This window comes from Crocodylus siamensis, chromosome 3, assembly GCF_052110815.1.
Source record: "Crocodylus siamensis isolate JL-2025a chromosome 3, ASM5211081v1, whole genome shotgun sequence".
NCBI lineage: Eukaryota > Metazoa > Chordata > Crocodylia > Crocodylidae > Crocodylus > Crocodylus siamensis.
In genome coordinates this window covers 117,679,756-117,705,370 of record NC_143397.1, presented here as the reverse complement: position 1 = coordinate 117,705,370, position 25,615 = coordinate 117,679,756, and the positions used below count along the sequence as shown (strand labels likewise).

Below are 25,615 nucleotides of genomic sequence, written 5' to 3'. Positions count from 1 at the left end.
ACTTAGTGCTCAGAGCACTTTGTTATAATGCTCTGCACAGGGCTGGGGAGAAGGAGCAGTGGCAGCAGCAGCAAGTTCAGAGGTGAGTGACAGCCAGTGGGGGCCCAGGGTGGGGAAGCAGGAAAGTGGGATTTGCTACTCTGCACATGGTGCTGGAACTGGCAGGGAGAAGCAGCAGTGGTGAGAAAGTGGGGGTAGGAAATATGCATGTTGTCTTCCACTCTAGGCTGCAGTGGGGCCAAGCCTGCGGAGCACCCCCCCATTCCCAGGCTGCAGCTCATGCCCTGTTCTGGTCACACACTTACCCACAGGGTATGAAAACCATCCTGAGCTTGCAGCAATCCAGTGGCAGCAGATAGTTCCAGTGTTGGGTGCCCTGGAGGGTGCTCCTGCTGGGCGGAGCGGTGCACAGGTGCTGGTTCCCACATGCCGGCCAGAGCCCCATTGTGTGGAGTCTGGGCCAGCATGTTGTGCAGAATCAATTATATTTATTTACTTTAAATCCTATGGGGAACTGGGTTTCACTTAACACTGTTTTGCTTTGTGCTGTTTTTTCAGAACCAATTACAAGCGAAAAGCGAGGGTTGCCTGTATGGCATTTTTTTATATTCTTAGGTTCTTATGTAATGGTGGTGCTTTGCATCCAGGGGATGGGTGTAAAAGACCCCCAGCAAACTTTTCAGCCTCCAGTTTTTGTAGGTTCCCAGGAACCTCTATTCTATGTAGCCACTGGCTGTCCACACAGTTCACTCCCCACCCCACGACTGCTGCCCAGATTGAAGTGCAACTAAGTGACTGGTCATTTTCATCTTGGGAGGTCTTCTCAGTTATGCTGTCAGCCCATGTTAACCAGAATGGGTCCCTACTGACTTCTCACCCTGTAGCCTGTATCTGAGCAGTGTTGGGAGGTCCTGTGCTGTTGTACTACTCAAGGTGGAGAGTCAAGACCTGCCTGTGCTTTCTCAGCGTGTTCTTCCAGTTCACGTGACAGCAGATGTGTAGCAGCATGCAGACACAAGCTGATATGACTGATGTCCTGCAAAAGCACCTCCTCAAGATCTGCTTCTATCTCTGTACCAGAAATGTCAATGTGCCTGTAATGGGGCACTGGGGCAGCTCCCCAAAACTATACTCCAATCTACCCACGCACCCAAGCTGACCTGGGAATACACATTGCTTGGTTCTAAGAGAATGTCTGACCAAGAACCAGGGTTAGTCAGCACTGAGAATCCTGTTTGAGCCTGACTCTCCTCTTTTATGTCATTCCTGCAGGCCTGGCATTCGCTGCAAGCATATGGGGACAGGCCCAGCCCAGCCCAGCAGCTCTTTAACCTTGTCCTTGCCAGGGGCTTGCCAGTCCTTGCCATCACAGTGCCTGACGATGATAGGAGGATGCCTTGCAGGACACCATGAATCCCAGGCTATGTGGGATCACCTGCAGACCATGTACTGGTGCTTTTGGGCCAGGGAGATGAGCAGCAACTTCTGGGAGCATATCATCCTGGATATCTGGGAGCAGTGGAAGCAGAACTTCCAGATGAGCCAAGCCCTTCAGATTCATCAGTGTTGAACCCGATGTTTCCCAGGGCTCCCTCACCATAGTCAGCCATCTACAGGGCCTCTCTGGCTCAGTCAACAGTTTTCCCAGGGTCACTAACCCAAAACAATCCATAAACAGACTATGCATTCCCTTTAGAGTGCCTTCGGCAGTGCCCCCATCTCTCCCTCTAGCTGCCAAATGCCTGATGGCCTCAGCTTATACAGATAGGAGTCCACCTTGCAAAAGTACCAAATCAAGTACAAATCCCTCTGGGGTGTCTTTTCTTAGGCCTTCATTCAGGTTGTCCTCAGTTCAGATGAGGCTTCTCTCAGCTCTGGCTCTCGTAGGCCTATTCATAATCACGTGTCTCCAGTATTGCATCTACAGCTCTGTACAGGAAGGTCCTTCCTCTGGCACTGCCAAGGCCTGACTGACTGCTCCTTCCAGGAGCTAAATTTATATAGCAACAGAAATCGCCTCTTCTAGCCTCTCAGCAGTCCATCTTAAAGGCAACAGTACCCTTTCCCACTGTCTCACTCACTCTCTTTTAATAGAATCATAGAAATGTAGGGCTGGAAGGAACCTTCAGAGGTTATCTGTGCCAACCCCGCCCCCGCGCCAGAGGCAGTAGGCAGTAGGCAGTATCATCCCTGTCCAAGCCATCCTGTACCAATTCACTGCCTCACCTATTAGTCAAACTACAGTCAACCCTGACACAACCACATGGCATAATACCCTAACCTACCACAGGTAAGGTAGAGAGACAGTGGTGGCCAAAGTCCTCCCGCTACCAGAGTTGTTAAAATACTATTGAGATTATTGTCCATCCCCTTCTTAAACACCTCCAATGATAGAGATTCCACAACTTCCCTAGGCAGTCAATTTCATTGCCTGACTGTTCGAACAATGACAATTTTTTCCTGATAGCCAATCTAAACCTACTCTGCAGAAACTTCAGGCCATTGATCCATGTTCTGCTCTCTACAGCAAGACAGAAAAGGTGTTTCCCTTCTTCTTTATGGCACCCCTTCAGATCTTTGAAAATTTCTGTCATGTCTCCTCTTACGTGACCTATTTCCTTTGACCTCTTTTCATATGACTTGCCTTCCAAGCCATTTATCAGTTTTGTCTCCCACTTCTGGGCCCTCTCTAATGTCTCCACATCCTTTGAAAAATGTGGAGCCCAAAACTGCACACACTATTCTAGATGAGGCCTAATCAGTGTTGAGTAAAGAGGCACTATCACATCCTGTGTCTTGCACCTAATGTTTGTATTGATGCAACACAAAAACCTGTTTGCCTTTTGTGTAGCTACATCCCACTGCAGATTCATATTAAGTCTGTGATCCACCAAGAAGGTTCCCATATCTTTCTCCCTAGTGATGCCATCCAGCCAGGTGTCAGCCATTTTGTATTTGTGCTTTTGATTATTCTTCCCAACGTAGCACCTTGCATTTGTCAGCATTGAACTTCATCCTGTTAGCTCCAACCCAGCTTTCTGATCTGTTAAGATCCTTCTGATTTGTACTTCTGCCCTCCAGCATGTTTGCAGTCTTTCCCGGTTTCATGTTGCCTGGAAATTTTCATAGATTTCATAGACATTAGGGCTGGAAGGGACCTCGGAAGATCCTTGAGTCCAGCCCCCCGCCCAAAGGGCAGGAAGTCAGCTGGGGTCATAGGGTCCCAGCAAGATAAGCATCCAATTTGCTCTTGAAGGTATTCAATGTAGGTGCTTGAACCACCTCCGATGGCAGGCTGCTCCAGACCTTGGGGGCTTGGACAGTAAAGAAATTCTTCCTTATGTCCAGCCTGAAATGGTCTTGTAGTAGTTTATGAACGTTCGACCTTGTCATCCCTTCGAGTGTTCTGGTGAACAAATGTTCCCCCAGATACTGGTGGTCATCCCTGATAAACTTATAGGTGACCATCAGGTCACCCCTGAGCCTGCACTTTTCCAGGCTAAAGAGCCCCATGGCTCTCAGCCTGTCATCGTAAGGTCTGTTTTCCTGACCTCTGATCATGCGGGTGGCTTTCTCTGCACTTTCTCAAGCTTCTCCACATCCTTTTTGAATTGTGGAGCCCAAAACTGGACGCAGTACTCCAGCTGCGGCCTCACCAAGGCCGAGTACAAGGGGAGAATGACGTCCCGGGATTTGCTTGAGAATTATCTATGGATGCAAGCCAGCGTTTTGGTCGCTTTACTAGCCGCAGCATCGCATTGCAGGCTCATGTTCATCTTGCGGTCAATGATGACCCCCAAGTCTCTTTCTTCTGTACCGCTAGCCAGCATAACACTGCTGAGCGTATAAGGATGCTGCTGGTTTTTCTTCCCAAGGTGGAGAACCTTGTGTTTTTCGGTGTTTAACACCATCAGGTTCTCATCTGCCCATTTGCTGAGCCTGTCCAGGTCAGCCTGGATCACCCACCTGTCTTCTGGTGAGGATGCTTTGCCCCAAAGTTTGGTGTCATCAGAGAACTTGGCCAGTCCACTCCTGACTCCAATGTCCACATCATTAATGAAGATGTTGAAAAATATGGGTCCAAGGACAGAGCCGAGTGACTTCCATCAATTACTACCCTCTGGGTCCAACCACGGAGCCAGTTCTCAAGCCAGTGGATCGTGGTGAAGTCAAGGCCGCAGTTAGCCAGTTTTGCCAAGAGGTGATCATGGGATACCAGATCAAAGGCTTTTTTGAAGTCAAGATATATGACATTAATCTTTTCTCCCTTGTCCAGGTGATAGGTCACATGGTCGTAGAAGGAAATGAGATCGGTCAAGCAAGACCTACCTGCAACAAACCCGTGCTGGCTATCCCTTAGGATGTTGGTGTCAGCCAGTCCATTAAGGATGGCCTCTTTAATAAACTTTTCTAAGATCTTCCCTGGGATAGAAGTCAGGCTGATGGGCCTATAGTTAGCCAGATCCACTTTCCTCCCTTTCTTGAAGATAGGCATCACATTGGCCTTCTTCCAGTCTTTGGGCACTACACCAGAGCACCAGGAGCTTTCAAAGATCCGTGCCAGGGGCTGGGCTATGATGCTCGCCAGCTCTTTGAGTACCCTGGGGTGTAGATTGTCAGGGCCGGCTGACTTGAAGGTATCCAGCCTCTCAAAGTGTTCCTTCACGAGGTCAGCATTAATGGAGGGCAGGGCATCTCCCTCACCTGGACCTCCCTATCCCTGTAGCGGGCATGGGCGCCCATGGGACTGATGAAAGACCGATGCAAAGTACCCATTTAATAGGTTGGCTTTTTCCTGGGCGTCAGTTGTCGGTTGCCCCATCTGGTTCAGCAGGAGTCCAGTGTTGCCCTTGCTTTTCCTCTGGCTCCCCACATATCTGAAAAAGGACTTTTTATTGTCCTTGATGCTCAACACTAGTTGGAGTTCAGTTGCAGCCTTGGCTTTCCTGGTTTGCTCCCTTCAGGACCGGACCAGTGCAGAATACTCCTCCTTGGAGGTGAATCCCATCCTCCATCCTTTGTAGGCCTTTCTTTTTAGCCTCAGGAGGTCTGGTAGGTCCCTGGAGAGCCGGGGGGCTGCTGTGCCCTCTTGCTGCCTTTCCTCCGAGATGGAATAGAAGTAGCTTGTGCATTGAGGATTGCTCCCTTGAGGAGCAACCACTCTTCCTGAACTCCCCTCTCCCTGGGGTCATGGTCCCATGGGGCCTCACTGACAAGCCTCCTGAGCTTGTCAAAGTCTGCTTTCCTGAAGTCAAGGACTTCCATGTTGCTGACTTACTAGCCAGCTTTACGGTGGATGGTGAAGGTGATCAGCTTGTGGTCGCTGTCACCCAGCTTCCCATCAATCACTAGGTCGCCGATTAGGTCATCCCCAGTAGCCAGTACCAGGTCGAGCAGCGCTTTGCCTCTTGTTGGCCCATAGACTTCTTGAGTCAGGTAAGGGTCATCCACACAAGAAACTCTTTATTCCAGCTCCAAATAATTAATAAACACATTGAACAGCACTGGGTGCTGGATAGACCTTTGTGGGACTCCACTTGAAACCTCCTGCTATTCTGATGGCTCCATATATAATTACCCTTTGCTTGTAGCTATCAAGCCAGTTGTTTATCCACCTTATAGTGGATTGCAAGGAACATGGTAGCAGATGCAGTTGATCTTCTGTGGAAAACGATGCAGGCTTGATGTCAGTGCTTCTAATGTCTAAAAAGGATGGGATAATAAAGTCATAGGTTACTCGGTGATATCTTTTACCCGGCCAACTGTATAGCTGGGACAGATGTTAAGCAAGCTTTCAGACACAACATGCCCACTATGCATATTTGAAGTTGCGTGTGTTACAGTGTTAGGCAGAGGGTCATAGATGGTTAGTCCCCTGGGGATTTTGTTGTATTATTTGCATTTGTTATATTACTTGCACACACTAAGTAGATGTCACTGTATAGCCTGGCTTCCTTTTTGTTCATGTTGTTGGTTTTCCATTACAAAAGGCAAATTTTGATACCTTCCATGTTGAAGTATGGTTGGATTGTTGTTGTAGCTGTGATGGTCCAGGGAATGTATGTGAGAAATGCCTTTGGTTCTTTTACATTTTCTGGACCTTCTCAGCTACAGCACATCAATGTGAGTGCAACATGGAACAGAAATGCACTTTGAATTTGTGTTTGACACTGCCCTATATCCCTTCTGTGAGCTAGTGGTAGTAAGGATAGTGCCAATAGTATGAATAAAGGCTCTGACAACTTTATACTTGTAACAGCTGCTACTGGATTGACAGCAGAGCTCAGGATCCCTGCAAAGCAGAGTGAGAAAGTTTACAGAAAGTTGCTGTTTGCAGGAGCATATGCATGTTTTTGATTGTCTCCTGAGGACGGAGAGGGGAGAGAACTCAGCCCTGGGGACTCAGCCAGGCTCGGAGAAGGGAAGGAGCCCAGGACCACAGAGCTCAGGGAGGAACCACCCTGCAGCCTGCCTGTGAAGTGGACTGCCCTTAGTGATGGGGAGAAGATAACCTGGTATCCTGTTTCCCTCTGTGAGGCAAAGGGACCCGTGTGGAGGAAAAAGGGTGGTAAGGTAGACTTGCCTAGGAGGGCAGGGTGCTGGTCTGGGAAGGCTCTGGGAAGAGATAGCTAAGAACCAGCCTGGGGCCAGGTGGGTGATCAAACCAGGGTTGTTCCAGTTATCAGCACAAGGGGCCGTGTCTGGGAACTGGAGAAAGGTGCTTTTGGGAAGCGGGGACAGTGTGTGTTTCTTTGCAGATACCACAGACAGCTGGAGCAGAGGAGAGCTGGTCTTCCCCTTGCAGGCTCTAGCAGAGAGCAGGACTTTCTGAAGCAGCAGCACTAGCCATGGTTATTGTGCTGCCAGGGTGAAGGAGAGCTGATGTTTGAATTAACCCTGTGTGCTCCTGCTGAAATTCACTGGAGTCTCAAGGTTTAAGCTGGGGAATTGTACTGAGGGTGTCTTTGATTCAGTTTTTACAGTGTTTTAGTTCATTGATATCTGCCTTCGACAATTAAATTATTGATAGCCTTCTCTGCCATTAACCTCATTCATATACTGACTGTTTTGTAAATAATAAACTGTGTAAATAGTTAGACTGCATGTACTCCTGTGTGTGGGGAAACCACAAGAAAGCTCTCCACGGAAAGGTGGCCCCAGTCTTAGGGGCTGGGAGGTTGACCGAGGCTATTTGACACCCCAGGACCATGAATCCAGATGTGGCCATGGGTAGCACCGTGGCTAGGGTTACATACTGAATAGCCATGTGCATATTCGAGCTATGTTATGGTAGGAGATAAAAGGTCCTTGAAAGCAACAATAACACCTAGTGTTCCAAGATAGGAAAGGATCCAGGATTGTTCTCCACCATCCCCTGCTGGGTCCTGGGATCAGTTAGTAGAACCATAACTTATGGGCCACTAAATGTGGGGGAGGCTTTCCCTAGTGGGATCTCCTCAATTGGGATGCTTCCCAGACTGTTCACTAGTGTCTTTCTGTGGAGTAGGGGATGGAGAGGGGGGTCATGACTGTTTCTCCATTCCAGACATGCATTGGCAACTCCCAACACTTTCTCCCCTGCTTTCACAGGATGCCTTTTATTTCCTTGGTGTGCCTCTGGTAAGGGTCAGCTTCTAGTGAGGACAAGAGCTGCTTAGGGCAGCTGATGGAAGCCCCTTCATGTATGCTTTCCTGCTGTTGGGGCATATAGTGCTCCCCTGAGGATTGTGGGAAAAGAAAGATATCTCTTTAAATGTAAGGTACTGGAACTCTGCCAGCCTGCAAGGGGAAACCCGTGGTTTCCCACATTTTTGTCCTTTAAAGGGCAAAATTTGTGTTTTTCTCCGTTAAAGGAGAAAATCCACAGTTTTTTGCAATGAATGGAAAACCTGGATCCCTGCTGATAAGGTTGATAGAAACATTTGGCATTAGGTTTGTAAATGTATAACTCTTCAACATTATTCTGGATTCAACATATTCTATTATTCAATATATTCTTTCCTTTCTTTGGCAGAAGCCAAGGGAAGGCAGCACCTTATAGGCTAACTCAACCAGAGATGCATGAGCTTTCACTAGGCTACAGCCTACTTCATCAGATGTTATGAATATGTTAGTCTCAGTGAGTTGTCATCCATCCTTGATCTTCATTTTTATTGTTTTAGCCTTTGATTCCTTTAGCTTTCTCATGACTTAAAAGGTTATCTTAGTGTTGCTGTTAAAATATTTTCTTAGCGACTCCAGCATTGGTTATGTATCCAGTTTTATTTTGCCGATGTGCACTTTAATTTTTACTTCTCTATTCACTAACTTTTACTCCTCTACCTTTTTGTGTCAGTTTTTTCCCCCTTTTTGCTGTTTCAGTTTAATTTTTTTGTTGGGTTTTGTTTTCTTGTTGTTTCATTTTACCCAGTTCTCTGGGTAAAATTCAGCTTTCCTTTGTGTGTCTAAATGGCCGTTTTCTAAACATTTGCATAGTGTTTTGGGTAATTACAAACATGTAGTGAATTGACTTCATCTACAATGTGGAAACCACATACCCAACTACAAAACTGCCATTATATACACCAAAGGATGTAGAATTCTGCCCCATAACTTCGGTAACTCATGCCCTGTTGGATTTGCCTTTGCCTTACTGAGACTTTTACAACAATATCAGTTAAGTTTTTCAGTAAGGCCACGGGTGATCTCTAAAACAACAGCTAAGCAGATGAAAGGGACACATTTTTCTCCTATTATGCCTTGTAAATTTTCTTCAATCTATGGATCTTGAGGCTTACTGAGATGATACTTATTTCTCTTGTATCCTCCTCAGCCTTAACTAAAATATCATCATCACCCAATCATGATCCCTTCCAGTATCCACTCAGGGAAAGGTACAAGTCTTGTATGTATTTATAGCCCTTCCCTAGCATTTGGGCATAAAGATGTATTCTGTTTGCTTACAGAATCAAACTTCCTAGGTATGCAAATATATAATTCTTGCAGGTTTGTAGAGATGCAAAGTTCTTGTAAGAATGAAACTATTCAGACGTGTAAACTCAAGAAGTTTGAGTTTTACTCCACACTCCTTAGTTTTACTCCATCCGAATTTTTCAGCTGTATTCTCCCAATCATCACAAATATCTTCTTTATCATGGGCATGCCAATTTCCCTTCCTAGCTAAGTATATCCTTCCTTGATTTTTTTTAAAAATTGTTTCCAGTATTTGGTAGAAAGTTTCAGTATCTTTATCATTATAGTCCAGTGTAGGTGCACATATTTATGAAATAGTAAAGTTTTGAGATTTTGCAGCCACTGGGATAGAAAAGAACCTCCTAGATACTGGGCGCAACTACATGAGATGCTGCGTCACTGTAGTGATTAGCTACAGTGATGTTACTTGTTGCTACTGTGATGTAACTTTGGCACAGTAGGTATGGAAATGACCCATGAGCCACCAGGATTGCACAGTAATACAAAAGCAAGTTATGCAAAAACAAGCTAAAGCAAGTACTAAATAACTGCAAAGTAACAACTGGGCAGTCAGGGGCACATATAGATGTGCCCACTAAGCAACAACGAATCCTTTTTTTATAGCCTCATAGTGCACAAGAAAGCCATATTCCTTTTCCATGATTTTCTTCCTGATCATTATGCCACATAGGTTTTTAGTTCACTAGTGCTTGGCTATCTAGCTTCAGCTAAGATATTTTACTTATATGAGTTCATCTCATGGTTTAGTTCTTTAAGCTTTTCTGTTGTGTAAAGCATTGTGGCTCTTGACTTTAACAAGATGATTGCCTTTTCTTGTTTAGCAGCATACTTTTCACCCTCAGCCTGCAGACAGCTAGTAACAAGCACAGACATTCTTAACACAGACTGTAAATTGGAGAATGAGATCTTCAGCTTTTGAAGTTTTATTCCTTGCCATTGCCTAGTGCATATAAGGTGCTATATATCATTCTAGAGTTCATGGACCTTGCCCCATGCCTGTAACCTGAATATAAATATACTGAATATAAAAATCACTAAAAGAGAGAAATAAAAACATCTAACAGTACTTATCTTCAACTCCTATACCCAGAAACCAACTACTATGCAAAACAGATAGCATATCCTTACTATAGTTCTGTTACAATGCCACTGCCACCCTTAACTTTCCTCAAGCACTTGGCCCTGTGAACAGAATGCATCTTAAGACTCTACTCTCAATTGTGTTTGAGGCTGGCATCCCTGCTGGGACAGTGTTAAAATTGCACTGTTACCTGAGGTAAATGTTTCATCAGCAAGGTTTGGGCTCTAGGTTGAAGAGAAAGACTCTGATCCTAACTTGGCTGAAAACTTTGACAAAAAACAGGAGCCATTGCTTGAATATATAAGCAAGCAGAAGCATCAAGCTTTAGCAAGAGCTTGTACCCTGAAAAATGGAGGTAAATCTACTAGGGCATATGCTATCCCACCCTTTGGGCCTTTAAATGAATTTAAGTGCTTGAGTTATCTTCCTCTTAAGGAAGGAGAACCAACCACATTTTTGAGTTAAGGTTTTTCAGGGACTCAAGCAGGTTACAATAGGATCAGAAATAGGTGCTTAAGTCCATTCAAATGCCCAAGAGGTGGAATAGAATCTGGCCAACTGTTATTTATATGTAAATGAAAGAAGACGAAGTACAAAATAGCATACAACTTACCTTTGTAATCATTCAGAAAGAGAAGTTCTTAGATGGTAACTTTTAGTCTCAACCTGTAGGTTGTGGAGCTGTGCTGCACTAGGAAGCATTTTTTAAGCTGCCTGGCTCTGCTGTGGAGACCCGGTCTAAAAAACTCTTGAAGTGCGCCATACAATGTAGTCAGCATGCATACTTTGCATATTCATGGTCTCACATACTTTTCACCTCCTCTCAGATAAGTTGTTCCCAGGAGGGAGTATATCTGGAGTATACCCCACATTCTGAACATAAGGGATTCTGTTCTTTGGCTTTCCTGGGGAGGAAGAAGCTCTGCTAAAAAGCTACATATGGACTGGCCACCCTAAAACCACAAATCCTCATTGCTGCACTCTGGAGCTATGATTTATATTTCATTTCCATAGGTCTGGATTGTGACATCAGGCATAACTCCAGACAAGGGATAAGTCTGTTAGCTGCCCCCTCCCAGGAGAGGCCCTTGTAGGCTTTGTGATTCAACGAGATATCTCAGAGTCCCAGTACCTCTCTGGTGCCTTCTTCCTTTTGGGAAAATGGTGTCAATTTGATGTGACCCACAACAGAAGAGGAAGATGAAAAAAGGAGCAAATAGGGACTTTTTCAGCACACCATTATGATGTTGTGAATAAATTAATTAAGATATTAAAACTTGTGGAAAATAAATTCTGTTTATTCTGCAACATAGTTAGCAGCCTGGATAATAACCAGGAGGAACTGGGATTGCTCATTTATGAGCAAATATTTGACCCAGTTTGTATTACTGAAATCTGCTAAACGTTTCACATGATTGGAATGTTTAAAAAAATCAGTACCTATAACTCATTTAGGAAGGACTGAATGGGCAAAAGAGGAGGGGGAATGGCACTGTGTCAGAAATGGCATTGCCTATTTCTGAGTCACTGACAGCTGCGAAGCAAATGGTTTTGACTGCTTATGGATCAGTGCTTTAACGGTTAAAGAGTAGAATGGGATGCTAGTTAAGTTTCCCAAATCACATTGGAGATCATTATTTATCTAACAGTATTTATTTACCTCGTATATTATGTGGGGAAAAGAAGCTACATTTTTACTCTGAGCCTTGATCTGAGTGACATGCTAAAGGTCTCATGCTACTCCTGCTAAAATGTTATGATGCTGAGTACTAGAACATCATTCTGCCAGTTCTAAAAAGGAATGCCTAAAATTATAACTGACATTTTTGTAACTCAGAATGTGGCATCGAGCACACATGGGAATTCTTTATTAAACCTCATCTCACTGGATGAGGTTCAGGACAGGAATTCATTGCAGAACTAAAACCTAAGGCATTTTTATATGTGCTCTGGGATGCAGCACTGGGTGCTTTAATTAGTGAGCTGCACTAATTAAAAGTGCCTATGTGTCATGTGTATCAGCATCTCCATGCATCCTCACAATGAAAAAATGGCAGCAGGGCACTTTGAGCCAAAGCTCATTGAACGTGTTTTATTTCAAAGCACCCTGCCACCATTTTTTCAGCGCAGAGATGCGCAGGGACACTGATACACGTGATGCAGAAGGCTGCTGGAGCGCGTCAATTTCTGTGCTCCGGCAGACTCAATTAATTGAGTCTGCTCTGAAGCGCTGGATTTACGGCACATTAGAGCAGACTCCACACAGGACTGTAGGAGCCCTTAGTGTTTCTTAAGTTCAGGTGACCATGACTTGATCGTATTTATTATGTAAAAAGTCTACACCGGGGTGGGCAAAATGCAGCCCGGGGGCCAGATACAGCCTGCCAGGCCATTCTATCCAGCTCACGGGGCCCCTAAAAAATGTAGAAAATTAATATTTATCTGCCCTGGGCTGCCTGTCATGTAGCCTTCGATGGCTTGCCAAAACTCAGTAAGCGGCCCTCTGCCCAAAATAATTGCCCATCCCTGGTCTACACCCACTGTCAGTGGTTATTATATGTTATTTCCTTGTATGGTTAGCATGTCTAACCCTTTATCATAGATAGATTCGTAGATTTCTAGAGTTGGTTGGAAGGAACCTAGTAGATTATCGGGTCCTCCAGGCAGGACATTTTTTTGAGTGCTGGGGTTAAGTAACCCTAGCCAGATGCCTGTTTAATCTCCTGTTGAACACTTCCAAGGTAAGGGAAAGCACCACCTCCCTTGGAAGCCCATTCCATATTTTGGCAACTCTTGCAATAAAGAATTTTTTTTCCTTATGTCCAATTTAAATCTATTCTCCTTCAGTTTGTGGCCATTATTTCTGGTAACCCCGAAGGACGCCCTGGTAAACAGTGTGTCCCCTATTCCCTGCTGAGCCCCCTGATGAGTTTCTAGGCAGCCACAAGATCGGCTCTCAGCCTTCTCTCACGGAGGCTGAAGAGATTCAGATCCCTCAGTCTGTCTTCAGAGGGTCTTACCTGCAGGCCCTTAACCTTACAAGTAGCCCTCCTTTGAACCCTCTCAAGATTATCCACATTCCTTTTGAAGTGCCGCGCCCAAAACTGGATACAGTACTCCATCTGCAGCCTCACCAATGCCGCATAGAGGGGGAGTATCACCTCCTTAGGCCTGCTCGTGTTGCTGCTGATGCAAGAAAGAGTGTGGTTAGCTTTGCTTATTACCTCGTCACACTGGTGACTCACATTCATTTTTGCGTCAAGCAGGACCCCGAGATCTCTTTCCACTGTTGTGGTACTCAGAATGGTACCCCCCAGTCTATAGATGTGTTGGAGATTCTTTCTCCCCAGGTGCAGAACCTTGCATTTACCCTTGTTAAATTGCATCCTCTTCTGATCCGTCCACTTCCCCAGTCTGTCCAAATCTGCCTGAATTCGCTCCCTGCCCTCCAGTGTGTCATCTAGCAAGTCATCTTTGCTGTTTGCCCCTGAATCCTCTCCAGTTTCTCCACATCCTCTTTAAAATCTGGAGTCCAGAACTGTATACAATACACCAGCTAAGTCCTGGCCCCTGCTCAGCAGAGTTCAAGTCCTTTCCCATGTTTTATGTAAAATACATCTGCTACTGCAGCCTGTGTGTTGTTTTTAAGACTGTATCATGTTTGCTGAGTCAGGTTAAGTCTGTGATCCACTGGAACCTCAGATCCTTCCCAGCAATATTACTGTCTAGCCAGTTATCTTCCATTCTGTATTTGTGTATTTGGTTGCTTCTGCTTAGGTGTAGCATCTTACTTTTGTCTTTGTTGAATTTCTCTTTGTTGTCTACTGCTCAGGCATTAAGATCCTTTTCAATTCTAATACTAACCTCCAAAATGTTTGCAGGCCCTCTCAGTTTTGTGTCCTCTGCAGACTTGATCAGGAAACTCTCCTACAACTCCCTAATTAATACAAATGTTAAACAGCATTAGACCTAAAGGCAGAGGCATAACAGGGCAGCTGGGTGTGTGGGACAGTGGCAACACATGGGGGGAGTGGTCATTTCCATCTGGGCACCTGAGGCAGCAGTGACACATTGGGGCAGTGGCAAATTCCAGCTGCCATTGCTGCCAGTGTGATCATACAGCTGCCCCTCCCCCTGCCCAAGCTGGTGGCTAGATCTGCACATACCTGAGGATGAGTTCTGAAAAAAAAAACAAGAGAAGAAGTGATTGATGCATTAACACCCAACAGAGGAGCGCTTAGGGCACCTATGTGGAAAGCAAGAGACCCAAGCTCTAGCCCCCACTCATCCAGAGGCAGTTCTGAACCTGCATTAGGGTTTAAATGACTGGGCTGTGGCTGGTAAGGCATTACAATGATTCTTCTCCCACCTGCCTTTGAACCTGAGCCACTACCTCTTGCATCTAATAGTCACTGGATTAAACAGAGGAAGAGTAATGGGAAAATTTCTGCCCCATTAAAACAAGTCTCCAGGCTAGAACCAAGGGCTTCTCACTTCTAGAGTAGCAACCAGCTCAGTGGGTCATCTCATTGAACTGCAAACCCTCTAGTTTGTTACTTTATTCCTGGCCCCACTCCCTCCTCTTACTCATTCTTTGTCCAGCAGCACGCTGTGACTTACACCTAGCATACTTGTATGCATAACGTCATAGCAATCCAGCCAGTATGTAACCTGCTAAGCATGTGCAGTACCTTTTGTGTCTACAGTGCGGAAGTAATAGAATTGTATATTGTTTGTAAGTGCCAAAATGCTGTTTATGCCACTAAAAATTGCCATTTCCATGCATAAAGGGTAATAGAATTTTGATCCATCTCCCTTCAGTCTTCTGGGACTTTGCCTGTCATCCATGACTTTGCAAATATTGTTGCCAAGGGCTCTGAGATTTTTTCAGCCAATTCTTTCAGCACCCTGGCATAAATTTTGTCAGGCCTCATGACTTACTTTCATTTAAATTTGTCAAGAGCTTTATTACATGCTCGTTATTTATCTCACTCTTCAGACCTTCTCCTATGCCTGTCTTAATTTAAGTAGCTTTTTGGTCACAGTTTGGTTTTAGCATGAAGACTAAGTGCAAAGTAATCGTTGGACAGTTGTGCCTTTGTACCTTCCATTAACAGATCACATTCACTAATAAGCAGTATACCTACAGTTTCCCTAATCTTCCTTTTCTGTGTGACACATTTATAGAACCCCTTCTTCTTATCTTTAACATCCCATCCTATCTCACCCCAGCCCATCTCTTACTTTGCCTTTGCTTTCCAGATTTTTGTGTCTTTGTTTTTGCTATTATCATGCCTTTCCCTTCTTAGAATTTTTAGTTCTGTCATATCATAATCATTCCTCCCAAGTTTCCTACCACTTTCATGTTTTCAAACAATTCTTTCTTATTGCTCAGAGTAAGATCCAAGGTAGATGATCTTATGGTTGTATCCTGAACTTTCTGAAACAGAATGTTGTCTTCTATACAGGTTAAGAACTTTCATCTTAAGTAGTATTATTCTTCCAGCAAGTATCAGGCAATTTAAATTCCCCATTAATACTACTCTATGTTTTGATTATTTTACTTACTAGCTTGAAGAATGCCTCCTCCACTTCTTTTTCTCATTTCATTGTCTAAAATAGACCCCTGCCACAGTATCATTATTGTTCTTCTCCATTCTTTATTTACACTCAGATTCGTTGATGGTGGGATTTTTTTTCCCTTTCCTGGACCTGGAAACAAGCACATGTAGTCTTGTCAATTAAAGCACCAACTCCTTTTTTTTTCCAAAGCCTACCCTTCTGAAACAAGGCATACCCTTCAAAGTTGATATTGCAGTTATGGAAGCTGTCCATCAGGTTTCTGTGAAAACAGTTAAGTCATACTATTCTTTACACATTAGGATGTCCAGTTCATCTTGCTTGTTCCCCATATTCTTGGTGTTTTCATATAAGGATCAAACATACTTTGTAGTCTATCATAGGGCTATGCAAGTCTTGCCTGCTGGCCTGCAGGGCATTGTCTCTGATCCTTGCCACCTGTTGTTTCCGCTGAAGCAGTCTGACAAGTTATTCCTACTAGCTGCTCAGTAGTTCCTGTGGGGTACGTCTACATGTGTGCTTTACTGTGGAGCTGACTAATTAGTTCCACAGTAAAGTGTCACTATCTACACATGCACCCAGATTAGGATGCAGTACATTAATTAACTCTGCTGTAAGATAGTACTGTCTGGGACAAGCATTAGTCTACAGCAGAGTAGTTTTGTGCGCTGAAAAACATGTGTAGATAGTGACCGAGACTGGGTGGGGGCATGAGGGTGATACAGTACAGGGGCTGCCTGCTGCTAGCCCCAGATTGCAGCACCCTCGTGCCCCAGCCAGCCCCTCCACAGCATGTTGAGCCAGGGTGGAACAGCCCCCTGCTGGCAGGCTGATTTTCACCCCCCTTCCTCCTCCCCTCCCCCCCCGGACCTCCTACCAGCCTGCTCTACTCTGGCTCAACATGCTGCAGTCCCCAGCACATGTATAAACACTGCCCCTGGGAGCAATAAACTCTGCCACAAACTGCACTGGAGTTTATTGCTACATTCTAATTGCATGTGTAGAAGCACCCATGCTGACCAAGTAGTAAAATGTAGAGTCTACACAGTCCAAGCACATCTGTTCAAGGGAGGATTTAATGTGCATCTAGATGAGGGGTGGGCAAAATGCAGCCCAGGGACAGATGTGGCCCGCCAGGCCATTCTATCCGGCCCACAGGGCTCCTAAAAAATTCAGAAGAAAATAAATATTAATCTGCCCTGAGCTGCAGCCCTCGATGGCTTGCTGAAACTCAGTAAGAGCCCCTCTGCCCAAAATAATTGCCCGCCCATGATTTAGACCTAAGATTTGAGAAGCCCAGCATAGGATAAGTGGGCTTCTTACTCTCGTCTTATGCTTTGGTGGGGGGAGGGAGGGATTTAAGGGGGCAGAACAAGTTAGAGCTTAAATGTTGTAGGTAGCACAAAAATGTCTGAGAGAAAAAATCTTTTTCTCTAGTATTACATTTATTTTATGTGTATTTGACAGCATCTGCTATAATCAGTTTTGCTGTGTCTGTAATCAGTTTTTCTGTTACTGAGTCTTTTACAAAGTAACAAAATAGAGAAAACACATTTGAAAAGTAGAAAAAACAAGGTTGCAAGAATCACAAAAAATAGCAGTGTGAACTGAAGCACAGGCTACTATATAACATTGTTGATCTATAAATGTGTGTGTACATATACATATGCATACAGATATATATACATACACACACACATATACATATTCTTCACTTTAGTTTGATACTGTCCCTTTAATGGAGTTACTGGGAGTGAAATTTATCATAGGAAAAAAAAGAGAGAGTAAAATAACCACTTTTTTAAAAGCTTTATTTAATGTAGTAGTAGTTTTAGAGTGATGGTATAGCTGTGAGGATCCAGGAATGGTATGAGAGGCACGTTTATGCTAGTGGTGATATCCTTTATTGAACCAACTGCATGAATCTGGATTTAAATACAACTAGATAAAGCTTATGTCATTTATTTTTGTATTTCTATTGTTATATTGCCTGCTTAACATTACAAAAAAGTGTTTGATTTCAATGTATGTTTTTGGCTGAAGGAGATATGGTCTTCAAATGGTTAAAAAAGGCAAGCAGGCTGTGAAAAAATATGTACACTTGATATATAAAACATGTTTTCATATAATGCTTTGAAATCAATGAACAGAAATTTAGGTCAGTGTAGTATACGGGGAGCATGTGGTATATAGTGAATCACTGTCATGTGATGAGTAAGATTTGGCAGATGATGATGTATTCAAAGTACAGTATGTCCCAATACCACAGTACTTGTGGCCCCTTGAACATTTTGTGTCTATGAAATCTTCATATTTTTAATAATATTTTGTTCTGTACCACTTGTTTGGAAAATACTGGTTTTTATCCTAACCAGGTTCATGTTTCTTTTGAAATGTTTTTTTTTCCCCTGAAATGTTTTTTTTTCCCCTGGAGAGAAAAGTAAACCATTTGGTCACCAAAATGTGTTTGCAGTTCTGGACTCAGATCTTATTTCTGAGGTGCCCTTCATCAGAACATACATAGGTCATCTGCATTTCCCTGTCCCATGACTGATAAATTGTGATGTTGCCACACACACGAAAAATTCAGTTGTCTCTAGGAGCAGTACATGGATTGCTCCTGAGGATGTATTCTGCCTTCAAAAGGAGGCTGCATTTCTATCAATTTCTTATTAGGGTGATGCTTCGGTCTTATCTTATATTCTGTACTACTAATGATGTTAATTATGAAAAAGAATAGGGCTGTAGTTATGAGAAATTAATGCCATATAATCTAATACAAGCTGGCAGAAAATCAATCCACATGAACACAGAGAAAAGAACATTTTATGTAAGAAGTAACTACACATGAATGTGACTATAATTAGAGAACACCAATTAAAATAGAATTCTCATTTTCTGATATGACTAAATTCTTTAGCTAGGAAACCTCTAATTATTAGGCAGTAGCATTAAGAAGCACATGTTCCTCATGGTGTTACTGCCAAATAAAGTTTAAATGTCAGCTTTTTCTAACAAGCTAGTTTATATATTAGTGTCAGATTTAGAGACCCAAAAAAAAAGAAAAATAAGAAATCAGTTGATACAACTACAAAGGAGCAATAGATATCCAGGAAAGCAATGTTTCTGTTGTGCTGTTTTGTAATTTTTATCATTCTCTCAAACTTCGGTTGTTGCTAGCTTATGGAAAAAGTACCACAAGTAAAAATGTCTGATATGTAAATATATGAAATCTTTAGGCCAATGAGCTACTCTGTCTTTGCTAGAAAGGCAAATAGGCAAATTCATAGCATAGTATGAAAAAGTTGTATTATCCATTGACAATGCCTTGTTTTATTTAGAGTATGAAGGATCTGGGACAGAAGTTCAGAGAAAACACTCAAAATGTGGAGTTTGCAAATATAGGGCTGAGTGTGATGAAGATGCAGAAAATGTTGGGTAAGTAAGTAAGTAAGTAAGCTTCCCCCAAAAGAAAAAGTAAAAAAGAAAAAAATTAAAGAACATGATCATAGGCCTGCAGGAATCTTCATTCTTAATATTCTTAATATTTGACATCCTCCAGCTGTTTGGTAGAATCGCATGTGAACAGGGATTTACATGTAAATGCTTAATTTTCACTTTTCTTTAAAGCCTTCTTAAGTGGTTTGTGCATCCCAATTGCAGAGATATGCTTTCAGATTGATTATGAGACGAGGGCAATTTCTTGGGCTATTAATGAGGCATAAACAGTGTATGAAGAAACCTCTATCAAATATCTTCCAGTCAAAATAGCTTTACTGAGATATCTACTCAGGTAAGAAGAAATAAGGAACGTGAAATCGGAAAGATGTTATTTATTTTCTCAGTTGAAACTTTTTAGCTGACAGTCCATAAAATATTTTGCATGGTTGCTTGTGATAAAATATCTTAGATTAAAATAATACATTGATCTGTTGATATGATACAGTAACTTTTTTCCTGGTTTGTTTTACATTTAGCACACACCTTTTGGAAAACTGATGAATAGAAAAAAAAATCAGACAGCTGTCAGAAATCCAAAAATGAGCAAGCAGTGAATATGTTTTAGATAATTTTAAGAAAATCCATAATGCACTATCAGATTTGCAAATGTAGTGTATCAAGCACTAACTGACAGTCACAGTGTATTCATTTTTATTTAACAATATCCTTTCACCACTGCCAGGTTGATAACATAGTCACATGGAGAATGGCACCTCAGCATGACTTTTGAGACATAACATTGTACATGTACAAAAAACAAAATCGTATATAATGAGAATGTAACCACCAGTATGATGCTTAACTTTTCATAAAATGTATTCACATAGAAATAATGGGTGCCTATACATGAGCCGGGAGGCTGCTCCGATGCTCTGCAATTACAGTACATCAGAGCAGGCCTGATTAATCAAGTCTGCTGGAGCATGGTAATTACCTCATTCCAGCTAGCCTCCATGTCTTGTGTATCAGCATCACCATGCTTGAAAATGGTGGTGGAGGCACTTTAACTAAAGGTCATTCAAGGAGCTTTAGATAAAGCACCCCTGCCCCCATTTTGAAGTGTGAAGATGCTGATACACAAGATGCTCTGGGCGTTTTAATTAGAGCGGCTCTTGGAGGTGCTTTAATTAAAGTGCCTTTGACTCCCAGAGCACATGTGAAAATGCCCAATGTTGCTCCTTATTATTTGCCTGTTGCTCTACACTCAAATGAGCTGTGGCCAGTTTCTGAAATAAAAAGTCTTCAACATAACTAGTTGGTTTTAGTTACCTCTGGAGATATCTTTGTAAGTTTGTTTTTGCACTGGTAAATTTTCTACACGGTCTAAGATTAGCGAAAGCATAAGTATTTGTTAGGTATTTGTGGAGTTGTGGTTCTTCCTGGTCTAAGTAAGCATAAGCTGTTCTCCTCCTCTTCCTTGACTACTGCAGGGAGAACTCCTTTTCCCTGATTTTAATTGCTGCAGGTACAAACACACACAGAGGTTTCAGGAGGAAGCATTCAAAAATTAGGAAATGCAAATCTCCTTATTCTGTCACTTAAGTAACCCAGATACCTTCAACACCCATTTTTTTGCTGTGCAGTCTTAATTTGATCACAGTGAGGCTGCTCCAATCCGCTGTAATTCCAGCGTGTCTGCTGGGGATGGGTGCTATAAGGCCATGGTCCCCCACCTGCCTGACACTTTACTTGGATAAACTCTGGGGAAAATCAGATAATACTGTCACTACCAACCTCAGATTTTCTTCTCTCACCTACCATGTCTTGATATATAGTCTTAACTCTTGGGAGTTGGATGGAGGCTGGGTAATGACTCGACTGGGTCTCCTTGGGGGGCTTTCTTTGTGTGTCTCCTCCTCCCCTTACACCCCATCCTCACCACCTCCAGGATGACACACGTCTGGGGCTGGTTCTTGCATCGGCTGACGGTGCCACTGGCTGTTACTTGCTAGTATACCGAATGAGATTTATGAGTTAAGCTCCTTCATTTGGGTTCCCTGGGAACATCCTTAAATCAATTATTACAGGCTCCCAGTTCCTTAATTAAGATGAGTGTGCTTGGAGTAGTCCTGGCTTCTGTCTCTGCCACCTCAGTCTCCTCCCAGCTGTCCTGGAGCAGTTCCTCCAGAATCTTTCTTCCACCAGTTGCAGTCTTCCTATGGCTGCCCCTCTCTGGTGCTAGAAGTACCCGTCCTCATGGTCCCTCTGCCAATCTGGAGGGAGCACATGCTGCAAAAATGGGGCGGCACACTCCACGGTCCAGTGGGCTTGCCCCCATGCCTGTGATAAGTGCTTCCTGCTCACGGCTCATGGGGCTTTTCTCCTACCCCACTCTCTTCTCTTTACAGCATTGGAGCAGACTTGATTATTCAAGTCTGCTGGAGCGTGGCAATTACTGTGCTCAAGCAGCCTCCCATATCTCACGTATCAGTGTCCCTGTGCTTCAAAATGGTGGTGGGGGCACTTTATCTAAAGCTTTTTCAATGAGTTTGAGACAAAGCACCCCCACCACCATTTTGTAGCTCGGGGACACTGATACACCAGATGATCCAAGTGCTTTAATTAGTTTAATTAAATTAATTTAACTGGTGGAGGGGCCCTGGCAGCCCCACTACTTGTGGCTGATTGGTCGGTAGGCAAAAACTGCAGTTTTAAAAATGCTGCAGTTCTTGCTTCCAGATGCTGATTGGCTGAGGAGTCCCGATGGCCCTGCTACTTGCTGCTGATCAGTTGGGAAGCAAAAACCGTGACATATTTAAAACTGCTTTTTTTTTTTTCTCGTGGCCAATCAGCAGCAAGTGGCGAGCAGCAGGGCCAACAGGGCTCCTCTGCCAATCAGCAGTGGGAGAGAGGGGGGAACACGTGCCAAAAACAGCAAGATTAAAGGAGCCACTACTAAGTGTGCTTCTGCTGTAATTTAGGTAGGTCCCTAATTATATAATAGTCTTTAGCTATGTGATCAGATATATTTTTTCAAAAAGACCCTGTTTCATTCAGTAAATACAATGGGTACTGCTCAATAAATGAGCTATTCAATTCAGTCTCATTATTCAGTGGATAGCCTCAAGCCATGTTTACTGCTTGCTGCCCAGACTCTGCATTAAATCTGGAATTATTCATTTCTTCATGGCTTTTTGAGAATGCTCATCTCTGTAGTATATGAGCCTTACAAGCATAAATGCATTTAACTTCACAACACCTCTGTGGTGCAAGATGGTGTGAATATTCCTGTAATATTACTATTATGGATGAGGTGACTTGCTCGACACTGTGCAGGGAACTTGGTTATAGATGGTGGGTCTATACTACAGGATGCAGTGCACTGTAAAGATATCCAAGCTAGCTTTAAAGTAGCTGGCTCAGATACCAGTGGTAGTCTGGCTGCAGCAGCATGTAGCCTAGTGCAAGCTCACTTACCTACAACTAAGGCAAGGGTCTTACAGGCAAACAGCCTTATTGTCTACATATAGCTGGTTCATTTCATTACACTTGAAGGGGCCATGGACCATGATTCTGTGTGAAAAAAATACATATGAAAACATTGCACATGAGCTAATGTGCACATAGTATGTGAAAAAATATGTGAAATAGTATGGTGAAAAATAGTGTGTCATCAGGACAGGCTATATGAAAATGCACAAGGGAACAGAATTAAGATTCAGCAGACATAAAGTTGGCATTACTTTTTAATTCTTGATTTTGTGATCTAAATTTTATTTTAGTTTTTTAAATATAATTTTCAAAGTTTAGGTTTTAAAAAGCAAAAAGATAACAAATTCTACTTTGTACAAGTGACTTAGCTTCCAGAAAACAGTTTGATTATTTTAAATTTCTGTTCTCACAGAAGAAACTGAGCTGAGAGCCTTGAAGCTGCTCTTAGTTGAGTTTTTAAAACATTCCAGCTGTCTCTGTTCAGAATTTCAATATATTCTTTTATTACTAAGTTCACACATAGTTTGAAGAATCCATGCTTTCAGTTTGTTTGATCGTTCAGAAACAGTAGATAGTTAGAACATATGTGAGTGCATGGTAAATTAAATGCTAAAATATGAACAACTTTATCACTTCCACTGTCTCTGCAGAAATTTTTATTGTTGCTTTTAATTTTAACTGGACTGATTAAGAAAAAGAAGTGAAGTCTGAGCAGATGGTTGTCAGAAATTGCTTGGCACAAATGTTCAAATGAATGCAAGTTGGTGCACTATGTAATATTCCTGTATATACATGCAGCAAAAAATCACGCTGAATAATCTTTGGAAGGCTTTTATCATTATATTTATTTAATGTATAACCAGTAATCATAATTTTTAGGATTGAAGCCTAAATCTTGTTTCACTTTATATCATTTCCTATAGATTGGTACTAAGCATGCTCAGTATTTGTGTGTTGCAGCCATGCAGATGTGTAGGGATATAGGATTGGCCAGGTACACATGAAAGGTCAGACAGACACCAGGGGCACCTATACACGTGACAGACCTCTTCTCTGACTTGTGCTAATTAGAAAGAGAGCAGACTCGATTAATTGAGTCTGCTGCAAGTCTGCTGGAGCGTGCTAACTAGCATGCTTCAGCAGCCTCCACGTTACATGTATTCAGCATCCCTGCATTTCAGAATTGTGGCAGGGGCACTTTAATTAAGGCTTGTCAAATGAGCTTTAGTCAAAGTGTCCCTGTCTCCATGTTAAAGCATGGGACTCTGACTACATGTGATGCTGTGGCTCTCAGAGCCTCTCTAATTAAAGCACCCCTGCTCCACCCTGGAGCACGTACATAGACACCCCAAGCAGTAGCGGGTATTAGATGTCAGAGAACATCTCTCCCCCTTTTAGACCACTCTCTAGCCCTTCTTTTGAACCCAGCACCCTGAAAATCTTATTTGTTCATTCAGTAAACACCAGTGAGAAATTTTCAGTTCTACTGGTATAAGGGGTCCACACTAGAACCCAGGTTCTCCAACCTTCCAGGACAGCATTTAGCTTACAAGGCCACACATACTTGCTAACTTATACTGCTCTTCCTGGTCCCACATATAACCTTCTTGAAGCTCCTCAGTGGGCCAGATTTAGAGACCCAGGGCTTCTTTCCCACCCCACTATCCAACAGGTTGGGTTGACCCCATTGGGTGATTCTGTTTTGCCTCGGAGCCAGATAGAATTCCAAACTGTGTGCAAATGCCAAAAGCTGCAGTTATGGCTATGTACATGCCATTTAGCTTATAGCATGAAATAAGATTTGGACTTAAATGTACAAGTTTAAAAGCTTTTAAATAGTGTACAGTTAGCATCTAGGAATTCACAAATACAATCTTAAACTGTAATATAGTATATTATTATGTATCATTCATACAGCAGACTCACCTTGTTTCAGATATGAAAGAACCAGTTGGAAGACAGCAGGAATCAGTTTAGATCAGCAGACCACAACTTCATTAAACAAATTCCAAAACCTACATGTTAGAAAGAGAGCTATATAAAGAGAAAAACTGGTCTCTACTCTATCTTTAATTGTGAGGAAGGCAGGGGCAGATTCAGAGGGGATGCAGTGGCAGTCACACTCCACTGTCACACCTCCCAGTGGGAGCAGCAGTCAGGGACTTAAAATAAGTCCCCAGATCAGGTAAGAATTCCTCCTCCCCGCCTCTTCCTCCATACTCAGCAGCATGTCTCCTCCCCTCCCATTCCACACTCTCCTGGTCATCACTGCCATTATCCCTGCTGTCTCTAGCTGATCCAGGGCCAGGGGAACTTCAGAACTTCTGCCCTGCTTCAGCCAGGCTTCCAGACTCAGCTGAGGATTGCAGCAACAGGTGATTCCTACTTCCTGTTTTATCCCCCCCAGATGTTCCCCATCACCACTGCTGTCCCCAGCTAAGCCTGGCACCCAACACAGGCTATTTGCAGTGGGGTAAAAATGGCTTTGTAGCTCCCCACCAGCCGTAGGGCAGCCAAAGAAAACAGCAGGGACTGGCACAGGAGGGTGGGATTGGGAGGAGAGGGGTCATTCCACTGAGCATGATGGGGAGGAATGGGGTTGCTGAGAACAGGGAGGGAAAGATTCTTACCAAATCAGGTTCTTAAAAAAGTCTCTAACTCCTGCTTATATGGCATCTTCTGCCTGTTCCAGAAGTGAGGGGATACTGGGACAAGGGAGTACAGCCACTCCTGCAGTGTCAGTTGCAGCTCCCACACACCCCTTTACAAAATCCTGGATCTGCCCATGAAGGTAGGTATTTGAGTCTAGTACAGCATGGGTATCCCATTCAGCAAAGAAGGCATGGGGAGCCACTTCACTTTATCTGCAACTTGGATTCAGCTTGTTTTGGTATGTCTTACACCCTCTGTTGAGTTAGTAAGAAGAGTGCCCACGAGTGCAGCACATCTGCATGTTCATTAATGCTCCATAGTTACTGTATATTAAGTTTAGTACTGGTATAACCAAATAGTAAATCAATATAGTGAAAAATAATTTCACTATAAAGC

General features: G+C 43.2%; 1 protein-coding gene across 1 annotated transcript in view; it reads left to right on the top strand.

Moving 5' to 3' along the window:
* Positions 1–25,615, top strand: part of TMEFF1 (transmembrane protein with EGF like and two follistatin like domains 1) — a 255,117-nt gene that overhangs the window by 192,267 nt on the left and 37,235 nt on the right. Inside the window, exon 5 of the mRNA XM_090039085.1 lies at positions 18,976–19,072. Coding sequence (XP_089895211.1) covers positions 18,976–19,072 — 97 coding nt within the window. The remainder of the gene's footprint in view (positions 1–18,975; positions 19,073–25,615) is intronic.